Source organism: Actinia tenebrosa, unplaced genomic scaffold (assembly GCF_029948245.1).
Source record: "Actinia tenebrosa isolate PJP-AT-01 unplaced genomic scaffold, QUT_ActTen_1.0 PGA_scaffold4__44_contigs__length_22323623, whole genome shotgun sequence".
Classification (NCBI taxonomy): Eukaryota; Metazoa; Cnidaria; class Anthozoa; order Actiniaria; family Actiniidae; genus Actinia; species Actinia tenebrosa.
The window spans coordinates 21,586,202-21,608,886 of record NW_028292581.1 but is presented as its reverse complement, the minus strand read 5'-3'; the positions used below and the strand labels follow the sequence as shown (position 1 = coordinate 21,608,886).

Sequence of the window (22,685 nt, the reverse complement as noted above, 5' to 3'; positions counted from 1 at the left end):
GGGAGCATAGTTAATCTCCTCCATTAACTATGACAGACTTGACTCGATCGTTGTGCCAGAGATATCGCTTGCGACAAATATACGATGACTTTGGATCAGAAGTCCCTACGTTTGCCATTCTAACTTACGAATAATGAACCAAAAGTTTTTGATTGTTGGAATTAAGAATTTCATCTATCCATGGTACAAGTTATCGAAAATATCAGCGGGATTCGTGAAACTTTTGATCCAAGCGTCTTCATCTTCTCGTATAGAAAGAATTAGTTTGGCGTCTGGAAATGCTTCCATCAGTTATTAAAAGAAAAACTGGGACGGACTACCAATCACAGCGTCTACATCTTTAAACATGCCATAGAAATCGAGTACCTTACCATGTTTGTACAAATCTAACCACTCGTGCATATAATACAAGATTTGTTCATCGCAGACTTTGTGGTAGCCTAGAATTGACGGGCGATGGATTGGGTTCCCGTTTTGGGGAGACCAGCACAGATCAGCTTCATCTTGTTTGAATTGTAACCCAGTCGAATTGCTGTGACTCTATTTTATATTGGAGGGGCTCTACTTAGAATAGTCTGTTGACCACGTTATGCAAATCGTTTATGAAATGAAAAATGTAGCGACGCACGACATGCTCTTTGGAATAGGTGGTCGATTTCTCTCTCTCTCTTTCTTTCTTTTCTTTCTTTTTTTCTGTCTCTTTGCTCGCGGATACGCGAAGCGTAAAAACGTGTTATTGGGCTCGTTCACGCTAGGTCCATTTTAGATCTATCTAGTTTGGATAGATTAGAGATGGATCCGAGAATCCGAGCTCAGTTTTCGAGAGCGTTCACAAAACGTATACAAAAAAAAAACAAAAAAACAACACAGGTGCTAAAATATCTAAGGGTTTGGGAACTAGCAGGGACTACATTAATCATTCTCGATCCCACTGGGACTACATTTTAGATGGTAGGCTTAGGTCCACTCGTCCATCTCTCTTCTTCGTCCTCATATTAGGCTATTCTTCTGAATTTTCCAGCATATTTATGCATAATTGCCTTTGTTTGCCACATGGCTATTAGAGACATAACGTACTTGTCGCTCCACGCTTCGACATCATTCAGTAGAGTATAATGTAAGCTAATGCTGCTTGTGAGGTGAGAATATACACCTTATACGTAAGAGGTCTATTAACTGTCTAGTTCGACTATTCTGTTTAGTCTACGAGTGTCTATTATGTCTATATATACACAATAGAACAGTCATATCGACATAACGAAATACGGAAACTACGCATGTGCTTCTTTTATGTATTCTGCAATATCGCACCCTAGGGTCGGACCATTAGATGATTAGGGGGAGGGGGGTGGGGGAGGGGTTCGCTTGAATCCCAAATTTAAATTTTTAGCAAGCACTTCACCTACGAAAAAAATATCGCGCAACCTCTCCTTTCAGAAAAGAAATATCGAGCAAATACAAAGATGCAGCAGGTTTTACAAAACATATCGCGCAACATAGCTTCATGCTACACCCCCCCCCCCCCCCCCCCCCCGATTATAATCGATCCAAGCTCACCTCTCGTGGTGGTGTAGTTAAGATCGGTATCAGACTGTTCAAGGGAGGGGACAGATAGTGCACGATTGTATCCCAAATTCAACTTTTCCTGACCATCCCTGCCCATAATAAATGCTTCAAGACAGTCACTAGTCAGTAAATTATCAACCACTGGTTTATCTCTTATGGTTTCTGTAAGTAAACCAGATAAAATTTGTTTACTTAACAAATAAATAATGGTCTATAAATATTCTTTACTATTATTAATACATTTACACCTGATTTCAGGAATCAAAATCTTATATTTAATTTAGCTTTAGCAGACACTAGAGAAAAACGTTTGCGCATGCGTGCATTTCAGCACGTCAAAAAAGTTCGAGAGTATACTTTTGTCAGACCAAGATACTGTATTAACAAACACAATATGAAAGAATTAGCCTTAAGTTCCAAGCATGGACACTAGGTCTTGGCATTTTGTAAAGTCCAATTCATCAGGCATTTAAGAAAGTCAAATTTCCATATGTTTTGACATATGTTTTGGCATTTTTCACTCGTGTCGCTTTAGCGTGGATCTACAAAATGATAGCATCGAATATAATAATATATATAGATAGAGTCATGATGCGACTATTTTGAAAAGAAATCTCTTGAGAATATTTAACATGCCTGTTATGACTAATGCGATTCCCAGAGTGGCTAACTTAATTCAGAGGTCAACAAATATTTTTCAATTTTTGTGAGAGGATTTTGTTTAGGAGGGTCCTGAAGTCGGTCCTAGTCTCATTTTCCAGCCCCCCTTTTGACCAAATCCCATAGTCCTAGCCTACGTTTTGCTCAAATCTCAAAATAATTTTTTGATTGTTTTTCCCATTGCATAAAATCTCATTTTCCCAGCCCCAAAAAGGCGAATCCCACCTCCCATTTTACCACGTCAGGACCCTCTTTATCCTCTCTTTTGAGCTGCGTCGGGAATATTCTGCAACGGTTTATACTTTTTTCTTCCCTTGCCATGATTTACGCGCGTTCTTCGCAAGCTTCTGGTGCAAGCTGTGTTTAGTATTTACAAAAAACCTCTTTCCTTGAATAGTCGACACCAGGGGGAAAATACTCCAGTTTCGAGGTCTCTGTAGCTCAGGATTGACCTCGAATTCATATTCATTTGTTGCAGTTAAGGTCCGTGGAATTTCAATGTTTGTATTGTTGAAGTCGTGCATTCTTTACTTTACCGTTGGTATTTTTTGATTATTATACAACTATTCAAATTAGAGTACTTATAATAGAATACTCAACAAAATTACTCAATTCTGATTGGACAAGAGGAGTACAAATAAATCCCAAATGGTACCCTGTAGAGTCCAAATTAAGTTGCTCAACTTTTTTGAGTGTATTACAAACAAAAAATCGCACAATCTTCTCGTACAATTCGGAATTCCTAGAACCTTGTGATGTTTTGAAAGTTCTCAAATTCGACTCTCCTAAAAAGACTCGACCAATTTTGAAAACTTTCAAAACATCGCAAGTATCTATAAATTACGAATTGTACTCGAGATCGTGCGATTTCCTTTACAAATAACGCCGAAGAAGGCCTGGAGCGAGTACAAATATCCTGCGATATTTGTACTACTCTAGGTTGTTTTGTACAGTAAAAAACCGTTTTGAAAACTAGTTTTTTTAAAAGAATATTCGTTTTAAAATCTTTTTGGGAAAAAGTAAGCTCAGTTGAATAATGAATAACTTACTAGACATTTTAGGTTGGAATACGAGTGGACATTTTTTCTCGTCTTTGTATTTTGTCTCGGGCAGACTCCAAATACAGTCCTTTGACTAAACGTTGTCGTTTGATCGGCTTCATCCCTACGCGCCTAGACCGAAAAGAATCATAGGGATAATTAATTCAAAGTTACTAGCTGCCGCATATGTTATCTAACACGTCTTGAGCTCGCTGTTTTCGATCCCACTTAATTTGCTGAAACCATACCTCGAGCATACGGCGAAGATTTAAACTGGTGAGCAGTTTGGATGACGCAAGTTCTGGGTAATTTACCCGTTATCCTTTTCGGTCTAGGCGCGTAGGGATGATCCGATCAACGACAACGTTTAGTCAAAGGACTGTATCCACTCGTAATCCACTCTAAAATGTCTAATATAAAGAACTATATATTTAGACACTGATACGAGGCCAAGCCTGAGTAAATGGGTCTGTAATCAGGAGACACTGCGGTAATTTGGGACTCGAAAAAGGTCTATTTTCCCCTGTTGACATAGTTATTTATTTTACATGTTATATTTGTTTTTCTTTGAAATTTTCTTCAAAGATATTTTCCATGAAACCAGTAACAAGAGTTGGTCTGTTTTTATATACAAACGAATGGCACTTTCTTTTAACATTAGCAGAAAGTAAGCACGTTTGTTAGGCATATTTTCCAAATTTGGAAAGTCCATTAATTTAGCCACATAGCTGTAGTTCCATGATTTAAAACGAGCAGAATGCATGTATTGAGAAGACGATTGTAAAACACTATAGTGTTCTAGCGAGAACTAGCAAAGTTAAAACATGTCTCCTTTTTTTAAATAAAGTAAGAAAATGGTACTCCGGCGAGAGACATACTTGGATTGTACGAATGCTTTACTATATTAGCTGCGTATTGTAGCCTGCGTTAAATGATTATGTTAAACTCTTTACATGGTTATTTTACTGATTGAGTAAAATATGAAGTTGTTCGTAGACTGCAGGCGCTGTGATTTGGTCTCGTAATCTTAGCTTTTTCACATATACTTGGAAATTCCTTTACCTTGAGAATAATTAATGGCTTGTATTGGACCTGAAATGAAAGCAGAATATGTTATGGAGAAAACATGTCATGCGTTGAATGAAAGAGAGCACGAAAGAAAGGGGTGTTGAAGTGGCGCAGGTAAGGATGGCTTATAGGTTTCCATTTTATACAATATTTCTGACAAGAAAAGACAAAATTTGAGAAATTCTATATGGGTTCAACGTTAGGATAACAGAAATGCCCTTTGCGACCAAAGTGTTGTATTGATGGAATTCTTGTGGATTTGGAGGGAACGTCAAAGCGCGCGTTCGTCCTCCAACGTGCAAGTCTGAGACTCTCGCTACTAGACGGTGGCATGATATTAAAATAAATGATAGGGTTAGGAATACAGAAAAGAAAGCAAAAAGACGAGAACAAAATCCTAAAAAAAAACGGACAAAAGAACGAGGAAAACGAAAGCAAAACGGATGCTGAGAAGAAAACAAACATACGAAGAAAAAACAAAACAAAACAAAAAAAGACGAAAACACTGGAGAAATATAAAACAATATAAGAGAAAATCGAAACAGTGGAACATAGAATAACAAAAATAAGGAGGGAGCCAAAGAAAAAAAACAGACACACATTCAGTCAGTCAGTTAGTAAGTCAGACAGTCAGTTAGTAAGTCAGACAGTCAGGGACAAACAGACAGACAGACACAAAGATAGACATGCCATCTGAAGAGGGCGAGAATAATCCAGCAAAGAATCCAATAATGTAAATATTACCTGTTAGACGACTGTCTCATGAAGCGTGCTTCTTGCTGCTTGGATTTATGTTCATCTCGACGCTTCTGTGACTGTCTTCTTCGTCTGTATATGCGAAACTGGTTCTGAATGATAGCAGCAGCTCGACGACTCTTCTTAAACTGTTCGTGCTCTCTGTAGGCTCGGTATTGATTCTGGATTATCAAGGCTGCATTCGTCATTTTCTTGTACAAAACAAACTAGAATTAGAAGGAATCAAGGAGACTTAGATTTTTGCACGTTTAGATGGTTTGAAGGTATTATATACGTTAATGTGCTGGTGTTACCTGTTTGTATTTGCGATAATGGTTCTGTATGAGTAATGCTGCTTGCATCTCTTGGTCACGTTGCTGTCTTCGAATCTAATAAAATAAGAGGCTTAGTTAATCGGATCGCAAGTGTGGAAGGTGCAAGAGTAAGTTTAGACTGCAGAGCAGGCGTTCTTGTGGGTTTGGGGAAGAATGGGAGTTTTCAGTGCGGTTCCTGTTTCAACTACGTGCCCGCGAGAAAATTGGGACAAAAAAGGGAACATGGGTTTCAGTTCTCGCTCGTTCCAAATTTCCAAAGTTCCCCCAAAACCACAGCATTCGCCCAAATATCGCCCAAACAATAAACAGTGATTCCTTTTTTATGCAAGGACGAATTTCACTGTATGGCTGCGAAAAACTCACGGTGCAATAAAGTGATTGTGACAGTCAAGTGTACAAGGATTCCCATTAGATGAGCAATGATTTTTTTTAAATATTTGTACACTAAAATGAGGCTATCCCCGTATAAAAGAGTATATGATCAAAGAACATCATCTATTACCATCTATTATTTATACCGCGAAGTAATTGAAAGGTAATTGTTTCTACCGAGCGCTTTCCCGTTTCACACTGTCAAACGAAATCTGCTTAGATAGCTTTCTAGGTGGGTCTGCCATAAACTCGCCGGGAAGCCGAATTCATTCAAGTAGTAACTAGGGGACAAAGGGGCAGCACAGGTGAGCCTAATCTAGGTCCTTCATTAAGTAAAATTTGCAATACCTTGTAGGATCGGTATGCTTCTTGGATTATTAGTGCGGCCTGGTACAATTCTTGTTGTTCACGATCTACGAAATAACAGAAATTTAGTAAATGAATTATTAATGAGATAAGGCAAGATTCTTTTTTTTCAATTAGTGAATTACTTTCCTTCTTCCTTTCATATTGTATTTCAAAACACATCGAATATGTCCCTTATACCATACTACAATTCTTACGCGCGTTCACCATTTTCCCGCCAACTTTCCAGACATGCGTAGTGGGTGTGTGCGATGTTCGTTCTCGTACAATCTCGTACCCAGAGCCCTTATTTCTTACTGCGCATGCTCGACGAAATAATTGGGCTCCGGTTTTGTAATGGAAATTGTATTGATGTCCATCCAATAGATATTTTCGGAGTTAATTTATTTGAAAACCATCTTCAAAACCTAATTTTCCAAGCGCAAATTCACATGCTCGTTGAACATCGTCCGCCATTTTGAATTTACCTAGTCTGTCATAATGCGCATGTGCGAGAAACCCAGAATCTGGGTCTTCCGGTTTGGAGTTTTCCAGAGCCCAATTATTTCGTCGAGCATGCGCAGTAAGAAATAAGGGCTCTGGGTACGAGATTGGTTCTCGTAAAGCAACCATGAATCAAACTACCTTCCTTACCTGTAAGTGTAAGTTCAGAAAAGTTCTTCTCCAAAAGTTTTTTTGAGCTGCACAAAAATTCGTGAAACTCCTTCGTATCCGGGGGGACACCGGGAGAAGAATGCGGTGAGTTCAAGAACCCTGGCGAGCCAGGCGACAGCGAAGACTTTGATGAAGGAGTCATGGGAGAGCTTTGAGAAGATGCAGAACTTAGCGACCTTAACCGACCCCCGGATGAGCCCCATCCCCCTGGAGAAGTAAGCAGCTGGCTCTCTTCCTGTACGGGTGATAATTGTATAGGTACACGTGTAGCAATGCCTTGTAGCTGCGAATTCTCTAGGTCTGCTTGTCTCTCCGCCTCGTTAATCATTTCGTGGATTTGTACCAAGGCTTGGCTAAGTAACACACCACCATTACTCAGTTCTTCAACGTGCATTGGCGAGCATGCGCGATCTGTATACGAGTTCTCTACAGACATAGGCTGACTGTTAGGGGGTAGGGACGGGGAGTGGTACTGTGCTGTTCCGTGAGCACTTGGAGTGTTGACCGTGGATGGAGAAGAGACGTAACTCTCTGATGCATCTTCTTCGTCTTCGCTGAAAGAACCAAGGTTGAATATAGATATCCTGTTAGATGATGGAATAAAGAGATTAAACATTCTTGACCAAGGAATAGACGAAGTTTTAAGAACTGTTATTTGCAATAAATGGCTAGACCTAAATTCATCTTGGTGCAATGTTTAGCCATTGAAGCCATCTTGAATCACAAGGCATAATGGGTCGTCCAGGGGGCAAGTATACAAAGCTTTGTTACAATTACAGTACACAACAAAACAATGTGACTAGAGATGAATTTAAAAAAAAAAATAATGATGATAATAGATAGTTCCATAACTTAGAAAATTTCTCAAATTTTGTAGGGTCGTCATTTCAGCATCTTTGTTTCGTTTTGCCCCCTGGACGACCCATAATGCCTTGCGATTCAAAATAGCCGCCGTAATGATCGAAGTAGTCCATTAGGTCTATACGCGCCAGCTTGTTGGTGTGTGATAGGAGGGAAAGAGAGTTATAATCTCTATAATTGTTTCACTGTAATAGCGATACACGTTAAATTGGATCTTAGAAAGAAAGATACAGTGATGTGGAATTCTAAAGAGGTTTGCGCCTTCTTTCTCTCCCATCTCACCCCTCCCCTACAACCTTGACGTTGCTACAAGTCTTACCTTTCAGGAGACGTTCTCATATAATCCTCGATGGAATCCACAACGTCGAAATACCTTCTATCCCGAGCCACTTGTAAAGGAATGCGCCCACAAGCATCTGGTACAAAAAGGGCATTGGCATGACAACACAATAGCTCTGCTACTGCCGTCTGATGCCCCAGTGCGCATGCCCACATCAGAGGTGTACAGCTGAATTCGTCTTTTCTGGAAGGATCGATTTCTTGTCGAATCAATTCACTAGCTTCAGGGTCTTTCCATTTCGTTGCCATTTCCCTGACGAGTTTAGCGAACCCTAAGGCTGCCGCCAGGTGAAGCAGAGTCATTCCGCGATACGGCCTGCTTAAATCACTCCCGTTACTGAACCTAGCTTGGAAGAGAGTTTTACAAGTCGTCATGACTCGCTCTTCGAATGTCCTACATTGTTCTTGACCACTATTTGATTGTGGAGTATTTATATTTTGCGCTTGTGGTCCAAGTCTACTTTCTAGGCGCTCTAATCTATCAAGCAGAGCGAGCTTGAAGCGGGCGTCGTCCATTGTTAACCATTCATGGCGAGTATTTAGATCCCCCGGCGTGTCGTGCACCCGGTATTCGAACACGCATGCGTTACTAACGATAAACCCATTGCGCGCAACTTGGAGAGTGACTAGACCTGGTTCATGTGGGGGACAATAACACCGTAGAACACCCACTTGGACGAGGGTAGCTTCGACGCTACACCCATCAAAGAGGCATGTGTAGAGTACATCATATGAAGACCACTCCCCTGTTACTAAAACTTTTACACCACCCTCAGGATACGACCAGTCAGGAGAAAAATCACTTATACGAGCCGAACCGGGCATAACTGTTACCGCTGTCCCTGTAGCTGCGTCTGGGATAGAAGCTTCTACTTGATGGTTACTCATCGGTGTCTGTCGACTGTCCTCTACGCTAACTGATGGCGAGGGAGCTGGTTGACCTGTCGTTTGGAATGACGTGGCATCACTTTGGTAACCAACATTTTCCAGGCGAGAGGACTGGGATGAACCATGGTTTGACATGTCAACGTCGTTTACTGGTGTCAAGCATGTTTCACTCGCACTGACCCCTAGAGTACTTGCTAACGCCGTTGTTTCAGTCGTATTAGATTGATTGAAAGAGGATGGAGTATTTTGGGTAAGCTGCTCATTTTGTTGGCGAACTTGCCCTGGACTATCAATTCTATCATTATCTTCATGAAAGGAATCGTCTTCTTCGTTACGTGACGAGTTTTCATTAGGTACATGGTCGTCTTTTTCCGGGTGCTCAATTTGTTGTTCCAACTGCGTAATTGTGTCTCTGACTTGCATTGAATTGTCCCCAGCAGAATCAGAATTGTTGAAATAATCACCAAGAACCGAGCTGAAGTCATCGCTCCACGTTCCGTAGTCCAACTCAAAGCCATTCAATTCCGGCAATTCAAAGCTCATATCCACATGGTTTGAGTCTAGAGGGGTGCTGGTGTCACGACTGAACTGGGTGACGTCACCTGAAGTATGCATGTCATGGCTGCTCGACAGAACAGAATTAATTCTGAAAGAAGACGAGTTTTGGGTACTCTGCATGGAACTAACAGGTGCAGGTACGCGAAACGGTCCATCAAATGCACTCTCGTGGCCAGTTGAACCACTCCCAAGCTCTGAAGACAAGGACTCACACCCCGAGAAACGAGTACCTGACTCGGACAAAAGGCTCCCATAATCACTTGATGGACTGGAACTGAGCTCTGCCGATACTGAATGTGGATTGGTAGAGGAGTTGGGGTAATTGTCAGAGGATTTCCCGCCACTTGTAGAATCTTGAGCAGTAGAAATAGGGATACCATGCGATGATAAGGTTGGATCATGGCTTGCCTGCTTCAAATTAGATTCAGAAATGGTCACATGACCAGAATTGTGGAAGGAACTACTATGTGTCTGATCTAGATGTCCCTCGCCGTCTACAGGCAACGAGAAGGGTCGAAATTGAAAATCCATGGGTGAACTCGAATTATGCTCTCTTTGCTCCGTGAAACTACACATAGTATTTACCATCGCATTAGTAGCGGATGTAGCAACACAGGTAGGATTATTCAAAAACGTCGTACCATTTGAATAATTCACGTCTACAGGATTGCTCTCATTCGTTGTGGATACATTTATGGTTGATGCTGAACGAACAGTACCTGGAGTAGACGACGAGCTAAAGAACAACAGAGGCTGTGAAGCAATGCCACAAGGGCTAGCATATGTAAGACGAGTATTCGTATTAATCGTAGTCACATTAGTTCTCCCACTGTCGCTATGAAAATCACCATTCGTGGATTCACTCACGTTATAAAATTGATCTGTTCTTTGAATTTCTGACCTCAAAGGTGTGTCCTGATACCCAATAGGTACACTCAGAGTACTTGTAACAGAACTCGATCCAAGTAACCGTACATTCTCCTGATTTAAACTAACATTAGACGTTGCTGATCCAGTTGTTTTAACTGGACCATTTCTGGTGATATTACAGACTGGAGTCAATAGGACTGCGGTTGTCCTTGAAGACGACTGAGGCGTGGATTGGCCCTGTATGAAACTGACGTCTGAACACTGACGGTTGCCAAGGTTACTATGACCGGACATAAGGTTTGGTTGATTGGTTTGTATGGGTAAGTGAGTAAAAGTGGGTGATCCATTGTTAGTTCTTATCCAGAGGTATGTTGACTGAGCACAGTTTGTGAGTTCAGATAAAGTTGCACCTGTTGTTGTTGCCGTTGTTTGTGATGGCGGATCTGAAGGAGATATTGCTATTTTGAATAACTGCTTTGTATTGAATGATTTCTTTTGCTGTGATAAGCTGCCAGTTGCTGACGTTGGAGAACTTGTTTCATTTTCTTCTGTGATCTGCAAATACATCACAATAAGAAGTTTGTAAAAAATAATCGTCTTTATTCCATGTTGAGATATATAGTTACTTTTCTGTTTTGCCGGGCAGAATAAAACCTTTTAACTTGAATATAATGTTTTTCCATTGCAGACCATGTTACAGGGTCGGCGGAAGCTAAAAATGTTTGGGATGGCACTGCAAAAATCTTTGGGGGGGCACTGAAGAGTATAATTAACGCTATGTGATAATGACAATGTTTTGTTTGATTGCAGACGCATGCGCTGTAAAACAATGACTAAGAACCAAAAAATTCCGGTTCCACCGCCCCTGTGTTAATTCACCATAATATCATTTGTTTTTTTTTTGTGTTTTTTTTTTTTACAGTCTATTTTTCTGCGACACATAAATGACTCCAGGCGTTTGGAGTGGTTTGGTGTTTTGGCTACTATCAATCAACTTTACCATTCAGGTGGTGGTATACATAAACGTAGGCCCATTTTCCCATTAATTTAATTTGTTTTTAATCTTTTAAGCTATTGTTCTATGAAAAAAAAGCTTACCTCAAAATTAGGAATCAAATGCTCTGCTACTCCAGAAACTAAAGTAAAAGACAACAGCAATTTACGGTTAAAATATTAATAATAGATTGTAACTCTAGTTTAGAAATTGGGGATCACCCTAAAATTGATAGGGTCAAAACCACTAAGGTTCAAGCGTGATGTCCATATTAATAAACTTTATACTCCAAGTTAAGCCCACTAGTCTGCTAATGCTAGTATCTTTAAATTACATAATTATTTATTTTTTCCTGTCTGGTATTCTAAAAAAAATGCATTGATTGGCTGCGTGAGGGGGCAGTATTTTCTATATCTGTTTGGGTTTGGTACCCTGGCATATGGCTTACATCATCCATGCATGAGCATCAGGTAACAGATTGTTATCCCAAGAAGACGAAAGACCTAACAGCCTCAGTCTGTATATTCACGCACCGTTTTGTCATATGCAGACCTCCTGGCTGGTAAATAACCTCTTGACTACTGTATATCTTTCAATTTTTTTTGTCAGTTAAAAGTGCCCCCCTCCCCCATCAGTTACAAGCCCCTCTCACATATACCACATTTATTGTATTGGTAAAACATAAAAGATTCATTTATAAATATAAATAACATTATTATTTTTTATTATTTTTATTATATAATAATAATACTAATTATTATTATTATTATTATTATTATTATCATTATTATTATTAGATGTTTTAGACTTACATATTGACTTGATTTGACAAGATATGTTAGATTTCTTCTGTTCACGAGCAAAAGTAACCTGCTCTGTCAAATCTTCTTCTATCAGGTTCAAATAATGTACCAGGACAATATCAGGGTTCTAGTGGAGGAAGAAAAAAATAACAAGATTGAAGAGATAAGCTCAAATATAAGGAGGCATTCCTTCTGTTTTAAAAGAATAAAATTCATTTTAACGCCATATCAGATCATCTATTCTGGACATGTATAGATAATCTGATTAGATGTTCAGGAACCAATCATTATCAGAACTAAAGATAACTTGATGTGTGTTTTGGGGGTTGGGGATTGACTGGTTATATTGATCAGTCATCTAGTCTCCAGCCATTAAGTAGTGATTATTCTTATGTAGTCCTGAGTCAAATATCCAATGGAGGAAGAGAGATGGAAAGATGGGGAAAAAACAGGAGCCACAATAAAACAATAGGCCCTTTGCAGTTCAATAATCACGTGGTGATTGATTCACTGAGAGCAAATGAATGTACATCTTGATTCCCATGAGTGAAACATACTGGTGAGCAAACACACTTTCTACAATCTGCTTCGAGAGATTGTATTAAAACTGCATTTTGTAACACACTGGTTACACATCGTTTCATTCAGTTCTTTACAAGTAGCTAAAAAGAATCACTAATTTAAAATAAAAACAAAAATTTTGCTCACCAGTACAGACATGTGACCGTTAACTGCAAAGGGCCTATTGTCCTGTTAAACAAGTTCTTAATATTGGCATTTGTCTAGAAATCACTGTGTAAGTTTAACCATCCCCAGTGTAAGCCATCCCCAGTGTAGGCCATCTGTCATCACCTGCATGTACTCCCCAATATTCAGCTTTTTAACCTGTATTAATGACCAGCTACCTCAATCTACTGTATCTTACCTGCAGCAACCAGTATATACGACGATGAAATGTTGGGATAATAGCAGAGTGAGTGTATAAGACATTTAGACACTACAGAAAAAAAAGACAATTTAAAAACAACAATGATAACAACTGCATTTTAAGACCAAAAGTAATACATCAAACATGTCAAAATTGGGCTGCATTTGTCCCCAGTCCTCCCACTCAATATGAAACTTGGCAATGTGATGTCATGTGATGTCAAAGCAACTTGATCTGGGGGACAAAATAAAAGAATTCCAATCTCCTGAGTATTGGAAACTATTAATTTGTCCTCCAGATTGAGCTTCATTCCAACGTGCTGCAAGGGGCTATATGGATACTACTCAACAAAGAACCATATTCTCAAGAGAATGACTTTTGGTCTGAAACTGGAAAACATTAATTACCAACTAGAGAGGTCTATTACGAGTGCAAACATCTTCAAACTACATTTCTGAAGTTTTCCATATTCTGCAAATTCAAACAATCCAAAGGCTTGTTGTGAACATGTTTTTTGACTGTTACAGTCAAGAATTTCAAAGGTAAATATATATATGTTATTTGCCAGCCAGGAGGTCCAGATAGGGAAAATCTGTGCCAGAGGTCTTGAATATACGGACCGTTAGGCCAAGGTCCATTTTCAAGACCGAGGGCACAGTTTTTCCCTATCTGGACCGACTATAGGTTGGTAAGTAACTTTTTTTCCCCGTATATTTTTCACTTGTTTTTGTAATTTTTTTGTTTTGTTGTTTAGCGGCAAAGGATACTGGACCGCCAGCCTGGGCAGACACTGACAAAATACCGCTTGCTCAAACAGCCAATCAGAACGCCAATTTTTTAGGATACCCGACTGGAAAAAAATAAATACTGATTATTTTTAATAAATGGCAGCGAAAAACCAAAATACCAAGTTCGCAGATATGGAAAACTGCAGTAATGCTAACATTTGCCAACATGCTGGTTAATAGTTGTTCTTTACAAAAACTATACACTTCAACAACATACATTGACTCCATAAACTTTTAGTTTACAGTGGTCCTCCCTTATATATGAGCTTGAACTTGTTCTCTTTTTCCACGTGTATCCATCTTTACGGTAATCCTGATACAGTACAAAAGAATATGAACAACTACAGTACACATTGAGTGGGCTACCTGTGTTGTAGAGTGAATGACAGCTGTCTAACCGCTGCATTAAATTTAGTGCAATCAAAAGGATGATAGGCTTATAACTCTTGAGATCTCAACACAAAGACTTTTTTTTATATATAAATTGTCATTTCAGGACATAACAACATACCACACTAATTAACAATAATTTAATAAATGCAATAATGATTATCAGCAATACTTATCCAACTATTCAAGTTAGAGTACAAATAACCAGGAGAAAGCCTGGAGAAGTACAAATATCTTGTGAATATCCTCTAGGTTATTTTGTACAGTAGAAAAACAGATTTGAAAAAAAAACAAATGAGTATAAGCCCAGAGCTTATGACTGGGATTTCATGGTATTTCAATACTGACATGTATCAAGGGTTTTTTAACACCCTGTGGGTTTAAATAATGCTGAAAGGTTATCAAGAGCTCTATGAAACTAATTCAAAAATCGTAACAAACCTTGACTTTTTGTTTATTGAACAAAAACATTGAACCATTTGGAGGTCTGAAAAATAATTTTCAAAAAGAAAAATATATAAATAATATGCAAATATATATACCATTGATTTCATCTTTACAGCAACACAGAATAACATAAGCTCTGAAAGTCATGCTTGAGGCTTTTTGGCTGATTCTCAAACAATATTGAACACTAACTTATTAATTATCATAAATTATAAGGTACATTTTTTTATATTCTTGTTCATAACAACTTTTTAGCATTAAACTGCTACATCTTAACCGCATTATGAATATAAACCTGTATATTTATCAATCTTTCTTTATTTTAACTTCAGTTAGGGAAGTTTCGTTTTTCATTGGGAGGGTGGGAGAGTGAGAAGGAGGAGGGTGGAAGGGTGTGAGGAGGGAGGGAGGGCTTGGGCTTCAGAGGGGAGGGTCATTGGTAAACAATTTTGCTTTTTTGGAGGGACGAACATTTTTATTTTGATGAAAGCTTTTCCTTGTTGAAAAATGGCCTTACTCCATTAGAATTGCAAGGTTTGCAGCAATAATATCAATTTGAAGCAATATCATACAATATGAAGAGCCTACTTGTAAAAATTACAGAGTTTGTATGGAAGAAAATTGGAATTTCCAGGGGATAGGGGGTGTCTTAAAGAATTCCTCCGTGAGGGGGGTATGGATAATTTTTGGAACTACACATTAATTATTCATAATTTGATTATATATATATATATATTTTATAATAAGGCAAATGAATTTTTGAAAAATTTTAGTTGAAGTTATGTCTAACTGTTTTGCATTTGAAGTTTTTACCTGCTTGTGACTTGTTTTGAGAACCATGACTCATGCTTGTCAAAGCTAATAAGTACAGACAACACCTCCTGAAAAAATGGATACAATATTGAGCCTAATTAATCCACCAATAAGAAAGAAGATACTTATGAGCTTATGAAAGGGACTTTTAGCTCAATAGTGTATGAGTAAATTGAGATGGATAGGAAGCCAATGTTTTTGATAAGAGATTATCTGTGGCTTTTATATTATTAAAGTTTTTATATTAGTAAAGGATCGAATCTCGTAGATATAGGAATTATATTGATAAATTTATATACAGAATATGTTAATTTGAAATGGTGAAATGAAAAGATTTCAATGTTGTCAAGTGGTGTGATATATATATAGCTTTTCATGTGAATGTTAAATATACAATAAGCTTTGTAGCTAGGATATAGTAATAACAATAAAATAAACATTCAATGGAAAATATTTATAACAATAAAAATACTCTTCCTATCAAGAACACTATTTTATGAAACTCATGCAAACAGTTTTAATCCTAAGAAATGCAAAACTACTTTAAACACACTGGTTATTCAATACCAATGGCAAAAAACATACATATATTATTGATAAAGCCTTACTGTTTTCAAATTTTAATGAGACCTGTTTGACAAAATAGAGAACAATTTTCATTTTTCAATTAAAACTTATTATTTCAAGATAAAACCACATCTTCTGGCATTATTCAAAATGGTGCTAAAATTCAACCTCATTATTGGACTTTTTTGATTGAAACTCAAAAATGACTGTAACTTAGAAAATAACCAAAAAACAAAATCAGGTAGTGGAATTATTCACATCCCAAAATTTCGTAACCAAGAATTTGAAATACTTACAAAAGGTTTATTTTTGGTTATTATAGTATTTGAATGAGATCTCTTAAAAATTTTAAGAGATCTTATTTCTCATCCCTCTTGTTTAATAATTCAAATGCTTAAGATTTTGAGGAATTCTCTATTTCTTCATTATCTTATTTGCTAGTAAAATACTTAATAATTAAAAATCTTAACCAAAGAAATAATTTCCTTGGGAATAATTAAGGTGAAGACAATATCAGAGTAACTAAAATTTGTGACAAACAAAATAAAGAATATATATAATATTTTGGCATTTTTCTCTCTATGATTATTGTAGAATTTAGTTATCAGGATAACTTCCTCAAAGGTTATAGATTAGGCAAACTTCTTGTCTAGTACATGAGAAGGATAGCCTTGGTGTATCGTCCAAGTAATCTAAAACAGGTGTATGTAAGAGATTCCAGTTTTCATAGAATCAAAACAAAGATTTTTCGGTGTTTTCAGCTTGACAAGACTTCGATAAAAAACTATGAATTTATGATTTTATTCAAAGCTGATGTCAAGTCTGACAAACTGCAATGCAAGCAGGGTCAAATGAAGCAGTCAAGACAAGAAATAATAAGAAAATATGGAAGTATTTGCACATACGTGAACACCTGTAAGTAAGTTAAGTTTGCTCACTGGCTCGTGAAAAAAAACCATACATTGCGAAACAAAGATAACAGAATGCAAAACCATTGAAGGAATTTTTCAGATAAAAACACTAGGCCTAGAACGAGAGCAGATTGTACGAGACTAGTGGTTTTGTTATCGCTTACTCCGCTGTCAGAAGTGAGTACTCGAGAACAAACAGGAAACACGAGTTTACGTCTCTGAGTCGTCAATAATATTGCTCGACGTACTTCAACTGCAACTCACCTCACTAGAGTTCCATTTTAGCTTCTGAGAGGAAAACTCCTCTGCTTTCTTGATGTTGGAGAACTTGGCTGGTAGCACTATTTGAGCGTCCGTTTGGTTCGTAGAAAGCGAGGCAGGTTTTTCACCGGCGATCGCTGTCATGCCAAGATTGCCAAGGAGTTGAGTCCAACCAAACACCATTGAATGACATGCAGAACAGCCGCAAACGAGAGATACTCCAACAAGGCATAGCCTGCCTTGTACTCATGCTAAGACAGGTACATTTATCGAATTTTGGCTGGATAGAAGCAAAGGGTAAATAGAAAATGCAGCGTATGAGTTCAGTAGTTTACTCTGTTTTCACCTGCCGCCATTTTGGAAGCAAACATACATGACGTCACGCCCGCAATTCTACCTCCCTGCGGCAACGCCTCTAGATAAAAATAAGACAGGAACGAAAGGAATGGAGAACTTGGAACGAATTTACTTTGAAAATGAACTAAAAACCTTTCAAATACAAAGAAAACTCATAAAACTTACTTTAAAACTAGAAATCGCTCATATTTGTATATATTTAATTTCCGGGAAGACAAAACCCACGCAACAAATTCTAGAGAGTTCTATCATCAGTCCGGGATTAATTCGTTTTTATCATGTAAACATACTTTCCTAGTCAAGTTGAAAAAGGAATTAAAAGATTTATGCCAATCTATATCTGCTTATTGCTATAGTACCAAGCTGAAATACGAATACACTTGTATTTACCTAGAAACAGCAACGTTGTCTTGTCAACTACTTTCCTTCACGGTGTACGCAGTGAAACGTAACTACCGGCGAGTAGCTTCGATTCGTGAAAGAAGTTTTTCAAAGACGCTATAAAAAACTAATGCTCAATGCGAGTCATTCTTATTTAAATACGTGGATGTTATCAATAATTTGTGTCATTGAATTCTTAAAATAATACGTTTTTTTTCCATTGTTTAATATTTTTTGTCAAAACGAAAGCAAATAAGTACTTTACCGGTTGCGCCAGACCACAAAGAGCGATTACCATTCTATTATGTGATGAAAAGGGTTGACATTGGTAACAAGAAAGTCTTAAATTCGGTATAGTTTTGTGCCTATACAAACCAAAAGTAGCCCAAGGTGATTTCCTAGCACGTAGATTAAGAAAATTTTAGATCGGACTACGATCTCAATTTGATATTTTGATATTCATATAATAATATTAATTTTGAGACTATTTTCTTCTCCTGAATATGAAGAATTTTGATAATAATCGATTCTGTCACCAAGGGGGTAAAGTGGAGAAAGGTTGAATCGTCGAGTAATAAGGTAATAACTCATAGCGAATTCACGCACGGTGAGAGGAAGTTTAATTGATAATATTAAAGCCGCGATTTACAGGAAGAAAGATCTCGACTCTTGCTGAGATACTCACCACAAGACAGGCTATATATAACCTTTCTGTTTTAGTCACAGCATATATGATATACATGAAAAGTGATACAAAAGGTTATATTAACTGTGAGATCGGTAGGACATGAAATATCAAAGACTGTAATGTTAGGCGGATATTGCAAATCTATAAAGTAGTGAAAAAATCGCAAAAGTTCGAAAAAAGGGAAATGAAATGCATGAAGAACTATGACGATAATAAATGAGCACACTAGGTGGACCGATTTAGGTGAGGTGAGGAGGACACGTGACTAAAGGGTGCCAATGTGGTTAGAAGTTAACTGACAATAAGCCTGAAGCGAGATGACGTTTTACCCCCGTCTCTAGACCATAATCCTTTTCACACTGCTTTTGTTCTTTAATTATTGTTCCTGTATTCTCTAAGGAATTAAAAATTTGAATATGAAAGAATTTTAAAAACTATTATGGTATAGCCGTTTGGGGGTAAAACGTCATCTCGCTTCAGGCTTATTGGGCAAAAAAATAGTATAGTAGTAATAAATTATGCATTTGATATTTTCTCTTATTCTCTTTATTTCAAAAAATACTAGTTAACTGAAAACAATCTAAAATTAGTAGCTAAATTTAACTGATATTAAATCATTTTGGTTAATATCATGGCCAGCGCTCGTAAAATTAGTTACAGTGAACTGATATTCAGTCGTAAAAATAGTAGTCAATTGACAATTGGGTACCCCCATTGGCACAGTCTGACTAGTCACCCGCTAGTCACCCGCTAGTCACCCCCCTTATTTGCACAAATATAAAAACATTGTTTATAACTGGAAACATTTATCTGGATAAACTTTAATTCGGCGCGGTTTTCTAGAGGATGTCGAATTTAATTTTTAACAATTTCCTGTCAGGGGCCTAGCGAGTTGGTAGGGAGGCGAGGGAGGGGGGGGGGGGGGGGGTGCGAGGAGAGCAATGTACCATTTTCCCGCCAAATCCAAAGGAATGCTCAGACCAAAAAGGATATACGAGCAAGAAGCCCCTCAAAGCTGCAGCAGGTGATGAGAATTGTCGTTTTACTTTGGATTAGAATTTAGAGATTTAGACTTGCTTTTTTACAGGACAAATTTTACAACTTTAAAAAAGTAAAACAATTCAACCTCAATTTTGCAGGTCCCAAATATGCACGGCTGGGCATATAAAATTAAGTATGGATAGCACAATTCCGTGTGAGGAACGCCTAAACGAAAAAAATTTTGGACGTGAAAAATTCGTCGAGTAACGAGTAACACAGCAAAATCATTATCATCCTTCATACCTGTGTGGCACGTAGGGCTGACACCATGGACTTCATGTTATCGTTTGTATTAGTTTACAAGCAATAAATAATATGTGATGGAGCTGCTTGACCCATGCACGTTGCCAGAGCCCTGTTAGCTGGCATTAGCTGTTACCACCTCCCAAGACGAGGACGTAGGGATGGACTTTAGTTTCGAGTTCTCTTTCCTCAGTCTTAGTCTCGTTTGTGTGTTATAATATTCGGCTATTCAACGAAAACCCGTGGCATTCTAATCCGTAGTGCATACATTCTTTACTATAAAATGGACCTTAATGAAACAAAAGTACACATTTGTACACAATCGAGGCTAAGACTGAGCAAAGGCGAACTCTAAATGGGAGTATTAAGTTTATTACCATGAATATGTTACCAAACTGAATATATATAAAACATGATTACCCTTACCTACCATCTATTTCACTCCGGCCTGCTCTCAGTCTGACCTCTAGCTCAGCTGGTAGAGCATCGGTAGTACAATTCCGAAGGTCGTGGGTTCGATTCCCAGCGAGGTCGGAAATTAATTTTTCCGAATTTAATTCCAAGGTCTTTCCCAAGCACTACAACTTAGGGCTTTCGCCCGGAATAACCTCGTTCCCAAGCACTATAACTTATCTATATTTCTATATCTTCATATATATAAACATTGCAAATTGAGACTAGAGAAAGGCGTAGTCTCGCTATATACGTACTTTTTAATGAGATAATTTTCTCTTATAAACAAGATACTCTAGTATAATTCTTTTACTGGCATTCTATTTATGAGCTCTCTTAATCTTATCTTTTGTTTTTCCCCCTTTTTCTCCCCCCTCCTCTTTTTGTATTTTACTATTACCTTTTCAGTGACTGACCTAAAAAAATGTAAATTTTCAAATTTTCAGCTAATTTGCTTCAATCAGTTTATCTGTAGCAATTAGCTTGTGCTTTTAACTAGGTAAATGTCTTGAACTTTATGTATTGTTGTAAATTATGGCACTAAATAAAAAGTTGAGTTGAGTTGAGTACTTTGAGTTTTTATTCCTCGAAGTTTTGAAATTTGGATCTGTTTGCGAATGAACTCATCAACCAGTTACATCTTGTTTGCTATGATTTATTTACAAAGTATCTAAGCTGCAAAATGTTTTACGTTCTTTTGAACGAAGTGAACTAAGTACTGAGTGTTATTGCACTTGTAATCCAGGTCGATTTATTTCTCCAGGCGCCGGAGATAGTGAAGCTTCTAGCAAAAGTTGCTAGCTTCCAACATAGTTAATAGAGGGGAATGGTTATGAAACCTATTGTTATCAGGTCTTTGTTCGCTTGTGAGGTTGAACCGGTCTTGACCGTGCAATATGTTTGATTTATGCTCATCCGAAATTGCAAAATAAGTAAACATACACTTTGTCTATGGGATTGTTGTAAGGAATATTCAAATATCTCTTTAAAATCTTTGAGTATATTTTGAACTAGCTGCCAAAAGAAAGATTTTGGTCTGTTCACTCAGCCATTGCCAACAATGGTAAAACAAGGTAAAACAAAGGATTATATTGTGCACGGTCACGCTTGAAAAAAGTGAACAATAACCTATAACAATAGAGTTTCCTAACCATTCCCCTCTATTAACTATGCTTCCAATCATGCAACAGGATTGGACACTGGCCAAGAGATTATGGAGTACCGTTCGCTGGAGGATATCAGACCACCGCCCCTATTGCAGACGGCCTGGCTTCTGTTAGAGATGCAGGAACAGCAAGACAAACCCAGCACGCCAAGACAAACCCAATAACAACTCTTTGAGGACATTATTAAGGTAGAAGGCTCGAGATACAGTTTATAGAGTCACCAGGTTGTGGCAATCTTATATGATAAAGATGATCATTGATAATTATGGCTCTGCGCGATGCAACCTTTCTGAGAGCTTCGAATAGGACGTTCGCATGATGGCGTCACTGACATCTACTACCAGACTCCTTTGCACACTATCTTTTGTTCAGATATTTAGCACCATTGTCTTGTAGTTACAATAAACTGTAAAAAGAGAGGGGTGGTGTTACCCGATACCCACCACCTCTGGAAGTGAAATCTTAGATATTGTCGCCAAATATCTCCAAAACTAAAAGCCAAATCACAGAAATAAATGGACTGTCTGTTTGCTTGTATGCTAAAACATATTTGCGTATAGAAATTGCCACTACAGACCCCCAGTATCGAGCATTTGAACAGGTCTCTCAGGGGGGAGGGGGTATGTACCGGTACCCACCATTTTAATTCATAAAATCGGCTCTCTATTTTGGATCACTGTTTTGACCTCGCCACTTAACTCGAACTATACATCAGGGGCGTAGCCAGGATTTTTCCGAAGGGGAGCCCCTTGGATAAGTCGATGCTGTTATCCAATAAATTTATCCACTGCATAAGATTTATCCGTCAGATAGCGCTATTCACCCTTTGTACAGCCAAGCCAAGGTTTTCTCTCTCAAAACCTCTTACCTTGGATTACAGCATGACTTACACTACAAGTCAAAAGTTATTAGGAATAAAGAGATTTGGATCCTGTTTTAGCCGTAATTCATGGTTCCGACTTAGACAATAGGAAAAATCTTGATGTCCCACCAAAGACTTGACAGTATTCGCACCAGTCCCTTTCGATGCGAGTATAAATACTAGTGCCCCCATCGGTCACTCTCACTCTTCACACCAGTAGCCGTTATCTTCGCACTTCAAGTGGCTCATTGGATAGCAGCTCTCGAATGTACTCTCTCCT

General features: G+C 38.1%; 1 protein-coding gene across 3 annotated transcripts; it reads right to left on the bottom strand.

Moving 5' to 3' along the window:
* Window positions 1-1,711: 1,711 nt before the first annotated feature.
* On the bottom strand, window positions 1,712-18,044 carry LOC116304661 (calmodulin-binding transcription activator 1). Of its 3 annotated transcripts, XM_031714421.2 has the most exons (14): window positions 17,962-18,044; window positions 17,218-17,494; window positions 15,476-15,543; window positions 14,657-14,702; window positions 14,043-14,138; window positions 13,035-13,106; window positions 12,119-12,236; window positions 11,411-11,448; window positions 7,977-10,867; window positions 6,776-7,380; window positions 6,125-6,189; window positions 5,384-5,458; window positions 5,079-5,296; window positions 1,712-4,358 (listed from the first exon to the last, which is right to left on the bottom strand). In XM_031714421.2, exons 2-14 carry the CDS (start codon window positions 17,395-17,397, stop codon window positions 4,340-4,342), a joined length of 4,491 nt encoding a protein of 1,496 aa, XP_031570281.2. In that variant the 5' UTR covers window positions 17,398-17,494; window positions 17,962-18,044; the 3' UTR covers window positions 1,712-4,339. The 3 variants fall into 3 exon arrangements, with proteins under 3 accessions (XP_031570281.2, XP_031570282.2, XP_031570283.2); XM_031714422.2 differs by lacking the exon at window positions 17,962-18,044 and having other exon boundaries at window positions 5,079-5,281; window positions 17,218-17,588; XM_031714423.2 differs by lacking the exon at window positions 17,962-18,044 and having other exon boundaries at window positions 6,776-7,350; window positions 17,218-17,588.
* Between the last annotated feature and the right edge of the window lie 4,641 nt (window positions 18,045-22,685).

Coding starts and splice junctions, on each gene's coding strand:
- LOC116304661 (XM_031714421.2), bottom strand. CDS start 17,397: ATGGTGTTTGGTTGGACTCAACTCCTTGGCAATCTTGGCATGACAGCG. Junction 12,237..13,034: donor GTATATACTGGTTGCTGCAG/GTAAGATACAGT, acceptor TTCCTCCACTAG/AACCCTGATATTGTCCTGGT. Junction 6,190..6,775: donor TTCTGAACTTACACTTACAG/GTAAGGAAGGTA, acceptor GTTATTTCGTAG/ATCGTGAACAACAAGAATTG.